The 16,524-nt window shown below is 51.8% G+C and overlaps 1 protein-coding gene across 3 annotated transcripts in view; it reads left to right on the forward strand.

Moving 5' to 3' along the window:
• LOC6547349 (protocadherin-like wing polarity protein stan) overlaps window positions 1-16,524 on the forward strand; it is a 46,868-nt gene that overhangs the window by 24,855 nt on the left and 5,489 nt on the right. For all 3 annotated transcript variants that reach the window (XM_026979892.1, XM_001976146.3, XM_026979891.1), the window contains exons 3-4: window positions 7,329-9,039; window positions 9,139-16,468. In XM_026979892.1, the coding sequence (XP_026835693.1) occupies window positions 7,518-9,039; window positions 9,139-16,468 (8,852 nt within the window). In that variant the 5' untranslated portion in view covers window positions 7,329-7,517. The remainder of the gene's footprint in view (window positions 1-7,328; window positions 9,040-9,138; window positions 16,469-16,524) is intronic.

Here is a 16,524-nt window from a genome sequence, read left to right on the forward strand (position 1 = left end):
AAGTTGTAACTTCCAGTGCTCGCAAAGATACAGATACGAGCAGCAGTCCTAGAAACTCTATGGAGCGGGCTGCGAGCTCAAAGTTGGGATAATGTGGACTTTTGCTATCTTTGTTGGCCGGCAATTCATATGCCAACTGTGTGTTTATTTATGCTTACGACTTTTTGCGTAATCAAGTCTATCTCTTCAGATACCCCTTTGAGTCCACTTCCACGAGGGGCATGCCAGTTTGCTGTGATTTTGTACACAGAAAAAGATGAAATCGAATTAATATAAGTATATGCTATGGCAAAAATACTAATTTGTATATAGTAGGCCTTAAATTAAGTATTACAAAGCAATTAATCAGTGCAACCACTGCGGGGCATGTGTATTAATATTGTTGATTGGGCCTCTCAAATGAATATTAGATTTCTTGGCTAGAAGACTGCCATCAAGACACAAACAAACCATGTTTGCCATCTGCAAACTATAAGCGCAGAATAAATTTGCAAATGGTTTTCTGGGGAAAATCTCATCAAAGCCAAGCCAAGTATTCACTTACGCAAATCACACGAAAACCTATTCCGCCAGAGTTCAAATCCCATTTGAACTGAGTGGCATGTGTATTTGATATTTGGGAAAGTAAACTTTTCCTTGATTTACTTGTGGTTGCCCCTCGCCTCGACTCAAATGTCTTGCACAACATAATTTTCCGGTCTCGATATTCGGAATTGCCGCAGTAAAAACAACAAGATGCCTTTCGGCCATGGATTTGGATTTGTTTGGCCATGATGTGAGTTGCCAAATGTTGCACACGTACAAACACAAACTGTATTGCGTAGTTTGTTTGCTTAAATCGCAGTCAACACTCGAAATGGAAATTGTTTGAGCCTGTCCGTGGGCTAATTATTGGACACTCTGTGTCCAATGGACTCATCTGTTGTTGTGCTTGTTTGCGTGCTGGCAAATTATTTGTCATTGCTGCTAATTAGGCGTTGTCTTCGGCCTGCAATTGAATGGTAATGGTAATGGCACCCATTTTACCCAGCTCCCAGCTCCCCAGCTCCATACCCCTTCGCACAACTCCAATTGGCGTAATTCCCCTGAAAGGTGAGCAAGCTGGAGCTGGCACAGAGTCTTTGATTAATGGATTAGGTGCAGATGGTAGATTGCTCATACGCCCCGAGTGCTGCTGGTGGTAGGCAAAAGTCATTACATATTGATAATGCCCGGCCATTGTCTCGACTGTGACCCACATTACGTCCACCCACACCCACACCCACACCATCACATCTCGAACTCTTTGTTCCCTATGCTTTGCCCTGTCTCCTGGTGGCCATATCCTGTTACGGCAGCTGAAATCGCATTTAGTGCTCTGCCGCTCCTTGTTTGTCTTAGTCATTAGCAGAGCTGATAGCTGATGGCTGATGGCTGATGGCTGATGTCTGATGGCTAGATGCCCATCCTGCTGCTCCGCCCGCTGCTGCCCGCCTAATGAAATCCCCACCCAGTGTGCATGTGCATTCCAATGATCCGATTCATCGACGGCACTCCGGCTTCTTCCCAGCCATTTGACAGGATTATCCATTATCCCCTGTCGGGCCCCTTTTTCAATTTACTTAAATCGCCTCGCTCCGTCGGGAGGATAAATCACTGGCAATATTTCATAGGCAGGACTGCATAAATTCCCCATAAAACTGCGACTCCAATGCGAATTAAAGCGCATTAACATAATCAACTTTACAACAACTATAAAAATAAATTCAATGGGATTTGCGCTCGACTGCCGACGATTCGTTTCGGATCCTCCGGCTCCTTGTCATTGTTGCAGCCCCCTATTTCCCACACGATATCCTGGGCCAGGACTCGCAGGACTCCTATGGGTGGCAGAATGTGCTAAAAGCTTGAGCAGCCAGGAACCTCGTATAGTGGCAGCACATTTCCGGAAGAAGTAGCGCCAATGGTGGCCATTGTTTTTCTGATTAAGCGCTGCCATATGTTGTCCCCTTCCAGTTTACCCCTTGGTGCACTCACAGAAATGGGGGTGCATAAAATTAGTATCGTTGTTAAGTCGGGCTAAACTAAATGAGATAAAAAGCTAAATGCAAGGCATTTGCAGCTGTTTTAGTAACCCTATACACTTAGTTGCACTTGATCTGTGCACTAATCATGCTTTAAATGCGGTGGAAAGCTCTTTCGTTGGGCATCATAAATCACAATGTCCGCACGCGGTTTTTCTCAGTGCATACTCTGCTGTGGAATTCTCGCTGTGAGCGATATGTGTGAGCCACAACACACAAACTTAATTGCGAGCAGAAAGCAAAAGCAACGACCACGATGACAATGCCACAAAGGAAAATCCGCAAAAGAGAGTGAAGTAAAAGCTTGTCAACTGCAACGAGCCCACCAGCCAACCAGCCAACCAGCCCACTGAGCCACCTCCCAAGCCCCCACATTTATCATGAGATTTTCCCTAAGTGTTCGCCCTGCATCTGAATTAACTTGACGGCAAAAGTTAAACTGCTAACTGCAACGCACTTAGAACCGTGCCCCGACCCGTATGCACGGGGATATATGTGGTGGAGCAAGTGAATCCAGTGGAATCCCACTCTAGCCCGCTGCCTCTGGCCCTGGCTCACTTATTCATGCCCTCATTTCATTTACGCATTTCGTTTGTCATCCTTTGTTTCCTTTGGCGGATGCGGCTCCTGCTGCCGTTGGATTTCCCGTTCCCTGGCTTTCCACCCACTGCCACTCCCACTTGGATGCTTGTTGCTCCGCCGGATTGTGCAATTAATGCGTGGAGAGGATGAAGTCGGGTCATCCAGCGTTGACATCTACTTAAAACTTCCCCTGCCGGCCAAGTGGGCTATCGATCCGGCCAAGTGGAGTTCAACTGAATTATGAAGGAGTCCTCGAAGGCCTGTCGAGAATGCTGTTGCTACGCCTTTTGCAAAATTGAGAGTCCTTGGAGGGATCTTTTTGGCTGCAAACTTTGCCGAACGCATGCCCAAATAGAACTCGAACGCTCCAGTTAGAACTTTTGCACTAATTCAGCGATTCTACCCCCATTAATTAAGCAATTCCGGATGGCAGGCAGCTCGAGCGAGTCCAGCATTGATTTTGTGTCGAGGCTGGCAAACTTGGCTTAGCCCGGCTCCATCCACAATTAAGTGGAAATGTCAAGTGGCTGCTGTTCTGTTGCCTTTACTTCCTGCAAATCCTGGCAGTTGGACATAAATCTCCTCCTGCGATACGCGCTAATGGAGCGCGAGCAGATCGCCGGCAGCTCTGATTTGCATTTAAATGCGAGTCCTGCGAAATTTACAATGCTCCTTCTAAATCTTGCAACTTCAAGTCCTTTCTGCTGCTCAGCTGCTGCGCTTCCTGTGCCACTGGATTCGCCGCTGGCACACTTTTAATTTGTACGCCATGTTGCAGGTCAAGTTTTCTTTTCCCCTCTTCCAGGTTTCAGCACACTTGAACAAAATTGATGATCAAATAGCTAAGGACTTTAATCTAAATCATTACTTACTAAGAATAGGTTATCATTTTCTAAAACATATATAAGTTAGCTTGAATCGCCACTAATTTATTATTTAATGGGCTTATTACTTTCGTGTTTGTTTCTCTTGCTAAGAAAGCTAAGTTTAGACACTGCAAAAAATGTGTGAAAATTGAGCGCAGGATTTTCCGAGTGCAGTGACTCCCCACATTACTCGTAGCTGCTTTTCCGCAGTTTTCCATATGCATTGCCCTGGACAATGTTATCGTTTAAGCTCAATTGCATTGCTTTGCTGTGTTCCCTTGCGTTTGTTCGCTTGTGTTTTGTGTTTTGGGGAGTGGGAAGTGGGGATGATGGGGGCATGTGTGTTTTATTTCGGGTGGGGGCGGTTTTAGGGGGGGTATCTTTTCGGTCAGAGGTTTGCTGGCTAGTTGCATTTGTAGCTGCTTGTTGCTGTTCAGCCTTTGGCAAAGTATGAGTACTACAGCATCAGCAGCAACAATGGAGACTTTTCTTCTTTCGATTCTCTCGGTATTGCTTTCCCGCTTTTCCCCATTTCCACGGCTATGTGTGTGTGTGTGTGTGTGTGTGTGCGTGTGGGTTCTTTTGCTGTTGCTGTTGTTGCGGAAACTTTTTGTTCCGCTTCCGCTGCAATGGCTGCTTCCTTTTGTCGTCCTCGATTGCATTTTGCATGCTTAACAAAGGCCATTTCAAATGGTTTTTCCTCGTACAAATTTAATTGCTGCTCGGACGAGTGGAAGTGCATTCCCCGCCATCCAAAATGCAAAATACACTTTCACTCGGTGCTAGGAGCTGCGCCTGGCACTTGTGCCACTGCTGCTCCGCCGAGGATGCCATTCGGCAGACTCTCCAAATTACGTATACGCCGTGTGGGCCAACTAAGGTGGCCTTAATGCAGTTTGCTGCTCACACGACGCGCCAGGTGTATTATTTAATACCAGTTTTGTCTGTTTGCCTCGTTTTCCGCGCATTTTCATTTAGTTTCCTTGCCAAGGCGCGTCTAGAACGTCTAGACCGGAGACAAGTGCATTTCCGGCACGCAAGCCGCTGTCTCCTGGCAGACAATGAATTTTATTGCATTTCGTGTCCTCGAATTGGCTAATGTCTGTCTGGCACGCGACGCCTTATCCTGGCCACGAATTTATGGTAATTTCGCAGACAACAGACAGTGAGTCCCTTGGTTATTTGCCACTTCATTAAAACAAAACAAAACAAGCAATAACATTAATTTGCCCCAAAAAGGGAAATCGCTCAGCCCAGTCTCAGAGCAAATTCAATTAAAGTCCAGGAATATTTCTTTCGCCTTCATAATGTCGATCAATTTTCATTAGCTCTTTGAAGCCACTGCCCGCGAAAAATCAGCAAAGTCAGCTCTTGCCTGGAGGCGCTCATTAGGCGACTTTAAAAGGCTTGCCACGCCCTCGCAAAGCCGCAGTGGGCGGCCGTGATAAATTTTCATCAGGCTTAAAGTTGACACGTTTCGGGTTTCCCTTATTTTCGCCACTCCCCATCTCTGCTTACACTAGCACTTTGCAAACGGCCAAGACGGAGCACGGAACGGAATCCGGAGAATGCGAGAAGTTTGGGGCTGGATAATATTTCAGGTACACCTTCCTGGGATTGTGCTACTTAAAAAGTTTCCAGCTGGCGGTGTTGTTTTTTTGCTCGGGGCGGCTGAATGTCTCGTAAAACGCGAGTGTTTATGGCCAACCCTTTCAGGCCATGAACAGTCGCATTTCCCATTTCCCGCTTCCATTTAGGCGATATTCGTTACACGTGGGAAATATTTGCCTGGCTTCAGGCCCACCCAAAAATTGCACCTTACCCCAATCGAAGCCCCACATATGGTACACATATACATATGTATATATGTCGCGCCATAAATTTGAATTACGATTTGTCGACAAAATGGCAACTTGTAATTGCCAGGCGACATAGTGCCGCATTCTTAATTAGCTAGCAAACTTCGGCATTGCAACGGCTGCAATCGCCAAAAATATTAATTAGTTGGGAAAACTATGCAAAGTGCACCTGCCGCTTCGGTTTCGCCTTTCGTTTTCCAATTGTTTCGGGCCACGGAACGTGTGAAAATTTAATAATTTCATGTTTGCTGCCAGCGCGCCTGTTTCAAGCTTGACGAACCATGAAAAGCGTGTGCCCCGCCCCCCGCCCCCTGCCCGCTGCCCGCTGCGCCCAGGTGGAAAATGTGGAAAAGCGAAATGCGTGGTGTGTGTGCTCTCAGCCGCCCGGAAAAACAATAACAATAATAATGTCTGCGCCTGGGTCTGGCACACGTCTACGTCGAAGGCGGCCAAGCTGAAATTTTAATTAAACATTTTAACACTGCAATTAACACGGCGACAAGCGACTCACACGCAACTGCAGTCTGGGGGATTTCTCCAAAAAAATAACAAAAATGGAACCCAGGACCCCAGACTCCTCGAGAATGCGAGCTCGCACTCCATATGTCCTGTGAGCATTGTGGCAGTCCTCTAGCCAGCCTTATTCCTAAATGGGAAACACATTTGTGTAATGGTCGTCTTGAGTACGGAGGTTTGTAGTTTAAAGTGTGCTATAACTTGCAGGAAACTAAACATTCTGAACGAATGTATTTCAAACGCTAAATAAATGCGCAGGTCAGACAGGCATTGTTAAGAAAGCGTTCCAAAAGTTAAGAACTTGCTCACAACCTTTACTTATTGCAATGCCTGTATATAAGCAGAATGCCCTAAAAAAAATATTTTACTATTTCCACACAGTGCGATTTATTTTAGATCCGCATTAAATGACAGTCAGTCCAGTGGACACCCATTCACAGGACTCTGTCGTGCAATGCATGTGTGCCGTACACCAGTGCGTATACGCAATGGAGGCCAGGACCAGAAATGGGGACTTTCGCTCGATGGGAGCTTCATGGGGCGAACGTGCGAATTATCTGCGCCGAAATGAGCAACGCAACGAACAAACAGTTTAGTTGCAACTTGAATGCGAAATGGAATTCGACACGACTGCGAGGACCCTTGACCCCACACCCTTTTGGCACCTGAACGGTCTAAGCCCAGTGGGCTGGCCAAATCGTAACTTTAGTATGGTGTGAGCCAGCCCGTACGTGTTCGCCTGCCTTCAGTTAATTAACGTGGCCGAAACGCCGGCCAAATGGCCATTAGAGGAACATCAAATCGAATTTCATTAAATTTTCAGCTCCAGCGACCAAATGACCACCGGTCATCGGGCAACGGGCAACGGGCAACGGGCAACGGTCATCCGAGCTTCGGACAGTGTGACATTGTGGCATTTTGTTGGCTGCACCCTCAGCGACCCTCGACCTACGCCAGCCAACATTTCGCGCCAATGTCACCAGTTTTGCTGCTCGTTGTCTGATTAAGCTGTATACTTCATTTTGCAAAAAATGTCAAAGGGGCTGGGAAAAATGGTTTGGCCAAACAAAGCGGCAAAGAAAACCGAAAGAGATTAAATTTCACTTTATCTAGCTTCATATTAGCTCGTCTTCGTGGCGTAGGAAAATGAAATTAAAAATGTGGCCCGCTGCTTTGTAGGTTGCTCTAAAATTTGCGAGAGCTTTTCATGAAGAGTTTTTAATTAAGTCAAAGGCAGCATTAAAACTGCCAAAGCAGACACAAATTTAGTTCTATAACACTCGTGGAGGAGAAGCCCAAATGCGTGTGGTGCTGAAAGCAGCAAACATGAATTTATTTTGAAGTTTGAAAAGGTAAATTATTTGTACACTTTTCCAGGGAAAACGCAACTCAATTACCTTCGCCAGCCTCACTGACTCCCCAAATTTTCTTGTCCTTTTCAGACAGATGGCCACGCCCGCCGCACCGCCCACCGATGATAATTGAATAGGACCATTAATTGCACTGTGGTTTGTTGGTTCTCGCCACACCCACACACACGCTCCACACACACACACCACCCACACACACACACGGGGGACAGGCTGAAACACACACACACATCGAGCGGAATAGGGCCACGTGGTGGAGTCATGCAAACGAGGGAGGTCCTGCAAAGGCCCCTGGGCCTGCTCCTGGTGCTGCTTGTGCTCCTGCTGCAATCGTCGCTCATCAGGAGCTATTTGATTATCGTGCACGAGGACACGCCTCCTGGCACAGTAATCTTCAACGCCTCCGTCTACAAACTTGGCTCCGAACGGCATTACAAGATCAATGCCCACAAGTCGGCCAACTTTGTGCACCATCTGGTCGCCGTGAATCACAAGGATGGCCAGATTCAGCTGAGAAAGGCCCTCAAGTGCGATGGCATCTACTATCCGAACCTGTTCACCTTCTACGTGGACTCCACCTCGAACCGGCTGCGCAGCATAGATTACTACAGTCTACCGGTGCGGATCTTCGTTTCGGGCCACAGCTGCAATGAGGACAGGAGGATAGAGCAGGAACTGCATCACCATCACTACGAGGAGGAGGACAATACGGGCTACTCAAAGCGGCGGAGAAGGCGATCCGTGCAGGAGTTGAGCCAACTGAATGGCAACCAGCTGGAGCAGGTGTTCCGGCAAAACAGCACGGAGTTCCGCGCTGGAGATCTGATATTCGGCGACAGTTTCGACAACGAGATGCGGCACAGGATTCTGAGTCGAAAGAGAAGGGCAGTGGGATCGCCGGATCCGCTGCACCTCCAGCCCGCCCTGCATCGACGCATCTCGGATGCCAAGCAGTGGATCTCAGAGACCTACGCCTCCTATGCCATCCACACCACGGACAAGTGGAACCAGATCTGCTTGCGAAGATCCCAGTTCATCAACAGCCTGAACGCCTTTCTGCCACGGAGCGTTTGCCAGCACTGCAAGGTCAGTTTCCTGGATGTGAACGACGAGCGCTTCGCCATCGAGCACCAGAGCAGAGATCTGGTGGCCAGCAGGGATGTGTGCATCGCCGAGTCCATGTGGAAAGTGAGCATTACCTTCAACATAAGGTGCGACCGACGCGACATCGTGGACTCGGACCATCGCCTGAAGATTGTGTACCACCATCAGGAGTTCAACGATACGGACATCGCCCGCAGGGTGCGAAGGGAGCTCCGCAATCAATCACCCTACTTTGAGCAAGCCCTCTATGTGGCCTCCGTGCTCGAGGAGCAGCCGGCAGGCGCCGCGGTGACCACGGTGCGGGCCCGAGATCCCGAGGACTCGCCAGTGGTTTACTCCATGGTCTCACTCTTGGACTCCCGCTCGCAGTCGCTGTTCAAGGTGGACTCCAGGACTGGCGTGGTTACCACCTCCGCCAGCTTGGATCGCGAGCTCATGGACGTGCACTACTTTAGGGTGGTGGCCACGGACGATAGCTTCCCACCGCGATCGGGCACCACGACGCTGCAGGTGAACGTCCTGGACTGCAATGACCACAGTCCCACCTTCGAGGCGGAGCAGTTCGAGGCGAGTATCCGCGAAGGAGCCACTGTGGGATCCACGGTGATAACGCTGCGAGCAACCGACCAGGACATTGGCAAGAATGCGGAGATCGAGTACGGAATCGAGGCCGTTACTGGTAAGTTATAAAGATTTGTCAGATTTGGAATCGTTTTAAATTTATTGTATTTATTATATTTAATAATTTATAATTTATTGTATTTTTTTTCTTGCCCAGATGGCGCCGGCTTGGCTCAGGACCAGGAAATGCCCATCTTCCGGATCGACTCCCGCTCGGGCGTGATCTCGACGAGGAGCAGTCTGGACCGGGAGACCTCGGACAGCTATCATCTGCTGGTGACCGCAGCGGACCTGGCCTCCGCCCAAAGTGAGCGACGAACGGCCACGGCCAGTGTCCAGGTGAAGGTACTCGACGACAACGACAACTACCCGCAGTTCAGTGAACGCACCTATACAGTCCAAGTGCCGGAGGATCAATGGGGCGGCGCTGAGGATAACACCGTTGCGCACATCAGGGCAACGGATGCGGATCAAGGCAACAATGCCGCCATTAGATACGCTATAATCGGCGGAAACACGCAGTCGCAGTTCTCCATCGACTCGATGTCCGGCGATGTGAGTCTAGTGAAGCCGCTGGACTACGAAAGCGTGCGCAGCTACAGGCTGGTGATTCGGGCTCAAGATGGCGGCAGTCCCTCCAGGAGCAACACCACCCAGCTCCTGGTCAACGTCATCGATGCGAACGACAATGCCCCGAGGTTCTACACCTCGCAGTTTCAGGAGAGCGTACTGGAGAATGTTCCCGTGGGTTACAACATCATTCGGGTGCAGGCCTACGATTCCGACGAAGGCGCCAATGCAGAGATTACCTACAGCATTTCCGAAAGGGATGACAACTTTCCCCTAGCCGTGGATCCGCGTACTGGCTGGGTGCAAACCATAAAGCCGCTGGATCGGGAGGAGCAGGGTCGCTTTGCCTTCCAGGTGGTGGCCAAGGATGGTGGTGTGCCCCCCAAGTCGGCCAGTTCCTCGGTGGTGATCACCGTGCAGGACGTCAACGACAATGATCCGGCCTTTAATCCCAAGTACTACGAGGCGAACGTGGGCGAGGATCAACCGCCAGGCACTCCGGTCACCACAGTCACAGCAACGGATCCGGATGAGGACTCCCGCTTGCACTACGAGATCACGACGGGCAACACCAGGGGACGCTTTGCGATCACCTCCCAGAATGGTCGTGGCCTTATTACCATTGCCCAGTCGCTGGACTACAAGCAGGAGAAGCGCTTCCTGCTCACAGTAGCTGCCACCGATTCCGGAGGACGCTCTGACACGGCCACTGTCCACATTAACATTACGGATGCCAACAACTTCGCTCCCATCTTTGAAAATGCTCCTTATAGCGCTTCGGTGTTTGAGGATGCCCCTGTGGGCACCACTGTCCTCGTGGTTTCCGCCACCGACAGTGATGTGGGAGTGAATGCCCAGATCACCTACTCCCTCAATGAAGAGAGTATCAACGGCTTGGGCAGTCCAGATCCGTTTTCGATTAACCCGCAGACGGGTGCCATTGTCACTAATGCTGCTCTGGATCGGGAGACCACCAGTGGCTACCTGCTCACCGTGACCGCCAAGGACGGAGGTAACCCTTCGTTAAGTGACACCACCGACGTGGAGATTGGCGTGACCGATGTCAACGACAATGCGCCTTCTTTCAAGAGCCCACTGTACCAGGCTTCCATTTTGGAAGATGCCCTAGTCGGAACCTCCGTGATCCAGGTGGCAGCCAGTGATCCCGACGTGGGCCTCAATGGACGCATCAAGTACTTGCTGAGTGACCGCGACGTAGAGGACGGATCCTTTGTCATAGATCCCACCTCGGGCACCATTCGCACCAACAAGGGATTGGACAGGGAGAGTGTGGCCGTCTTCCATCTCACCGCGATTGCCGTGGACAAGGGATCACCACCGCTCTCCAGCACCGTGGAGGTGCAAATCCGATTGGAGGATGTCAATGACTCCCCACCGACTTTTGCATCCGACAAAATCACACTCTATGTGCCGGAAAACTCGCCCGTGGGCTCTGTTGTGGGCGAGATTCATGCCCACGATCCCGACGAGGGCGTCAATGCAGTGGTGCACTACTCCATCATTGGCGGCGATGACTCCAATGCCTTTTCCTTGGTGACCCGACCCGGCTCCGAGCGTGCTCAACTGCTGACCATGACCGAACTGGACTATGAATCCACTCGAAAGCGATTCGAGTTGGTGGTTCGGGCAGCCAGCCCCCCGTTGCGTAACGATGCCCACATCGAGATCCTGGTCACGGATGTGAACGACAATGCGCCAGTGCTGCGGGACTTTCAAGTGATATTTAACAATTTCCGCGACCATTTTCCCAGTGGCGAGATTGGACGCATTCCAGCCTTCGATGCCGATGTGAGCGACAAGCTGCACTACAGGATTCTTTCCGGCAATAATGCCAATCTACTGCGTCTGAACAGCAGCTCGGGAGGCCTGGTGCTGAGTCCCCAGCTGAATACCAATGTGCCCAAGTTCGCCACCATGGAGGTGTCCGTGTCGGATGGAATTAACGAAGCCAAGGCCATTATGCAGCTTTCCGTGCGACTGATCACGGAGGACATGCTCTTCAACTCGGTAACGGTGCGACTAAATGAGATGACGGAGGAGGCCTTCCTGTCGCCCTTGCTGAACTTTTTCCTGGACGGCTTGGCTGCCATTATTCCCTGTCCCAAGGAACACATATTTGTGTTTAGCATTCAGGACGACACGGACGTGAGCTCGCGAATCCTGAACGTCAGCTTCTCGGCCCGCCGACCGGATGTGTCCCACGAGGAGTTCTACACGCCGCAGTATCTGCAGGAGCGAGTCTACTTGAACAGAGCCATCCTCGCCCGACTGGCCACCGTGGAGGTCCTGCCCTTCGACGACAATCTCTGCGTGCGGGAACCCTGTCTGAATTTCGAAGAGTGTTTGACCGTCTTGAAGTTTGGAAACGCTTCCGAGTTCATACACAGCGATACGGTCCTCTTCAGGCCCATCTATCCGGTCAATACGTTTGCCTGCTCCTGTCCAGAAGGCTTTACGGGCAGCAAGGAGCACTATCTGTGCGACACGGAGGTGGACCTCTGCTACTCTGATCCCTGCCAGAATGGCGGAACCTGTGTACGGCGCGAAGGTGGCTACACTTGTGTATGTCCCTCCACGCATACTGGCCAGAATTGCGAAACAGGAGTGGGCCACCTGCGTCCCTGTCCGTCGGAAACATGTGAGGGTGGCTTGTCCTGCCTCGGCAACTATCCCAGCTCCCAGCCGCCTCCCTACACGGCCACCTGCGAGCTGCGAGCCCGTGCCTTTGGGCGCAACTCCTTCCTGACTTTCGAGAGTCTCAAGCAAAGGCATCGATTTAATCTTAAGCTGCGCTTTGCCACCGTCCAGGAGAATGGCTTGCTGCTCTACAACGGAAGGTACAACGAACTGCATGACTTCATTGCCCTGGAGATCCACGAAGGACACGTGAGCTTCTCCTTTTCCTTGGGCGATCACAGCGAAAGGATTTCGGTGATGCAGGAGGCAAAGGTGTCCGATGGAAAGTGGCACCAGGTGGAAGTGGTCTATCTGAACCGAAGTGTCACCTTAGTGCTGGATGATTGTGACACAGCCATTGCCCTTTCTGGCCAACTGGGTGACAGATGGAGCTGCGCTAACCGCACTACCTTGAAGTTGGACAAACGCTGCTCGCTGCTCACCGAGACCTGCCATCGCTTCCTGGATCTGACAGGACCTTTGCAAGTGGGCGGACTGCCTCGCATTCCGGCCCACTTCCCGGTGACCAATCGCGACTTTGTGGGCTGCATCTCTGACCTTCGAATCGATGATCGCTTCGTTGATCTCAACTCCTATGTGGCGGATAATGGAACGTTGGCTGGCTGCCCCCAAAAGGCGCCGCTCTGCCAATCCGAACCGTGTTTCAATGGCGGCACCTGCCGCGAGGGCTGGGGCACCTATTCCTGCGAGTGTCCCGAGGGCTATGCCGGAAACAGCTGCCAGGATAATATACCAGCTCCGTGGCGATTCTCCGGAGACGGCAGTCTCAGCTTCAATCCCCTTCTGCGACCCATCCAGTTGCCATGGACCACCTCCTTCTCGCTGCGAACGCGCCAGAAAGAGGCTTTCCTGCTCCAAATCCAAATAGGACAGAACAGTTCGGCCGCAGTTTGTCTGAGGCAGGGAGTACTGTACTATATTTTCGATGGAGAACCCATGTATTTGGCTGGAGCCTTCCTCTCCGACGGCGAGTGGCACAGAGTCGAGATTCGCTGGCAACAGGGCTCCGAGATACACTTCTCGGTGGACTATGGACAGCGTTCCGGATCGGTGCCCATGTCGCAGAAGGTTCAAGGCCTCTATGTGGGCAAGATAGTAATGGGTAGTCCCGACGGCAGTATTGGAACAGTTCCCGAAGCCGCTCCCTTCGAGGGATGCATTCAGGATGTGCGCATTGGAGCAGGGCAATCGGTTCTGTCGCGTCCAACCATTCGGGAGAATGTGGAAGATGGCTGCGAGTCACGTGCCCAGTGTCCGGATCACTGTCCCAATCACTCATCCTGCCAAAGCTCTTGGGATCTGTCCAACTGCGAGTGTGACGCCGGCTATGTGGGTGCGGAGTGTGCGCCCATCTGCACGGTGAGGCCTTGTGCCTCCGGAGTTTGCCAAGCCAACACAAGTTTGCCGCGAGGTTACGATTGCGAATGCAACAGCAGTTCCCGGCATGGCGATTACTGTGAGAAGGAACTTCAGCAACCGTGTCCAGGCGGCTGGTGGGGCGAACGGGTGTGCGGTCCCTGTAGATGCGATCTGGCCCAAGGCTACCATCCGGACTGCAACAAGACCACCGGACAGTGCTACTGCAAGACGAATCATTACCAGCCGCCGAACGAAACCGCCTGCCTTTCCTGCGACTGCTACTCCATCGGTAGCTTCAGTGGAGCCTGCAATCCTCTGACAGGACAATGCGAGTGTCGGGAAGGAGTTATTGGACGTAGGTGCGACTCCTGCTCAAATCCCTATGCCGAAGTCACCCTCAGTGGATGCGAAGTTGTTTACGATGCCTGCCCCCGATCCTTTGCCGGTGGCGTATGGTGGCCACGCACTCCTCTGGGCGGAGTTGCCATCGAAGGATGTCCGCCGCCGGCTCGAGGAAAGGGGCAACGCACCTGCGATGCTCAATCGGGCAGCTGGAACACACCGGACATGTACAACTGCACCTCGGAGCCCTTTGTGGAGCTGCGTCGCCAGCTGTCGCAGCTGGAGAAACTCGAGCTGGAGCTCAACTCCTTTGTGGCCATCAAAATGGCGGAGCAGCTGAGAAAAGCCTGCGAGGCGGTGGACAGGAGAGGTGCCAGCAAGGATCAAAAGACCCTGGGCAATGGCCGTCCCAGCCGCCGCTACAAAATGGAATCGTCCTTCCTGCTCAGCAATGGCGGGAATGTCTGGTCACATGAACTGGAGATGGACTACCTCTCCGATGAACTGAAATTCACCCATGACCGTCTGTACGGCGCTGATCTTCTGGTGACCGAGGGCCTTCTGCAGGAGCTGATCAACTATGAGCTCATGCAAAGTGGCCTCAACTTGTCGCACAGCCAGGACAAATACTTCATTAAGAATCTGGTGGATGTGGCTAGCGTTATACTGGACCGAAAATACGAGGCGGAATGGAGAAGGGCCACGGAACTCATTCAAAGGGGACCAGACGACCTGGTTGATGCGTTTAACAAGTACCTGGTGGTTCTAGCTCGATCCCAGCATGACACCTACACTAGTCCCTTCGAGATCGTGCAACCCAATATGGTCCTTGGCTTGGACATCGTCACCACGGAGTCCCTGTTCGGCTATGAGCCGGAGCAGCTCAGCGAATACCACCGGAGCAAGTACCTTAAGCCGAATGCATTTACCACAGAGAGTGTGGTGCTGCCGGACACCAGTGGATTCCTGCAGCACTCGGCTCGTCAGCGACCAGTGATTAGCTTCCCCAAGTACAACAACTACATATTGGATCGCCGCAAGTTTGATCAGCACACCAAGGTACTGGTGCCCCTGGAGATGCTGGGGATTACGCCTCCGGAAAGCGATGAGATCTCACAGAGTGGACGACGCGGAGGTAGCCATGACCATCGTGCCATCGTGGCGTATGCGCAATACAAGGATGTGGGCCAGCTGCTCCCCGATCTGTATGATGAGACCATAACCCGTCGCTGGGGTGTGGATGTAGAGCTGGCCACCCCCATTCTCTCGCTGCAGATCCTAGTGCCCTCCATGGAACGGGAACGGGAGCAGGAGACACAGCACCTGGAGGTACCGTCGCGAAAGATCTTCTCCTCGTCATCGCCATCATCATCTTCTGCAGGCAGCACGGAACAACAATTTGTGGAGGTCTTCGATGTACCCAAAGCTCCGACGAGCAGTAGTGAGCAACAGATCGAGGATATACGGATAACAGCCCATGAAATACCGCCACCAGTTAGCTCTGTGGAACAGCAGGAGGCTTCTAGTGGTGAAGACGGCGAAGAGAGGGAGCCACACATTCACCTAAATCTGGACGACATTGAGTTCCATGGCAACTCCGGCGAGGAGGTCATCTCTCCCGACTCCCCCGAGATGCTCAATCCAAACTATGAAGGCGTCAGTTCCACTGGAAGTGATGAGCAGCAAAAGGGTGAGAACGAGGCGGTGTATAGAGATCGTCGATTGGTGAAGAGGCAGGTAGAGGTCACATATCCTTCGGAGCAAGTGCAGCAATCAGAACAGGTGGTGTACAGATCCTTGGGCTCGCCCCACTTGGCACAGCCCATAAAGCTGCAAATGTGGCTGGATGTGGACTCAGCTCGTTTTGGACCCCGCTCGAATCCCCAATGCGTGCGCTGGAACTCCTTCACCAATCAGTGGACCAGACTGGGCTGTCAGACGGAGATTCCCGACTTCGATGGAGACTTTAATCCTGCGTCGCAGCCAGCTATCCTTGTGAACTGCAGCTGCACCCATATCTCCAGCTATGCTGTCATTGTGGACGTAATTGATCCAGAGGACATCCCCGAACCCTCGCTCCTGGTGCAGATCACCTCGTACTCCGCCTTCCTGGTGTCACTGCCCCTGCTGCTGGGAGTGCTCCTAGCTCTGGCCCTCCTACGTGGCCAGCAAACCAACTCGAACACCATTCACCAGAACATCGTGCTTTGTGTCTTCTGCGCGGAGCTCCTGTTCTTCGTGGGAATGCAGTCGCGCCGGCAGCTCCTGGAGAGCGAGTTTCCCTGCAAGCTGACGGCCATCTGTCTGCACTACTTCTGGTTGGCTGCCTTCGCCTGGACCACCGTGGACTGCGTCCATCTGTACAGGATGCTCACCGAAATGCGGGACATCAACCACGGACCCATGGGCTTCTACTTCGCCATGGGATACGGTGCTCCGGCCATCGTAGTCGGATTATCTGTTGGAGTGCGTGCCCATGAGTACGGAAACAGTTTATTGTGAGTATCTGAAATATGAATCCTAATTTGTAGCTCAGACTAACTGGAAAAATATG

The sequence above is a fragment of the Drosophila erecta genome, unplaced genomic scaffold, assembly GCF_003286155.1.
Source record: "Drosophila erecta strain 14021-0224.00,06,07 unplaced genomic scaffold, DereRS2 tig00000092-arrow-pilon, whole genome shotgun sequence".
In the NCBI taxonomy this organism is placed as follows: Eukaryota; Metazoa; Arthropoda; class Insecta; order Diptera; family Drosophilidae; genus Drosophila; species Drosophila erecta.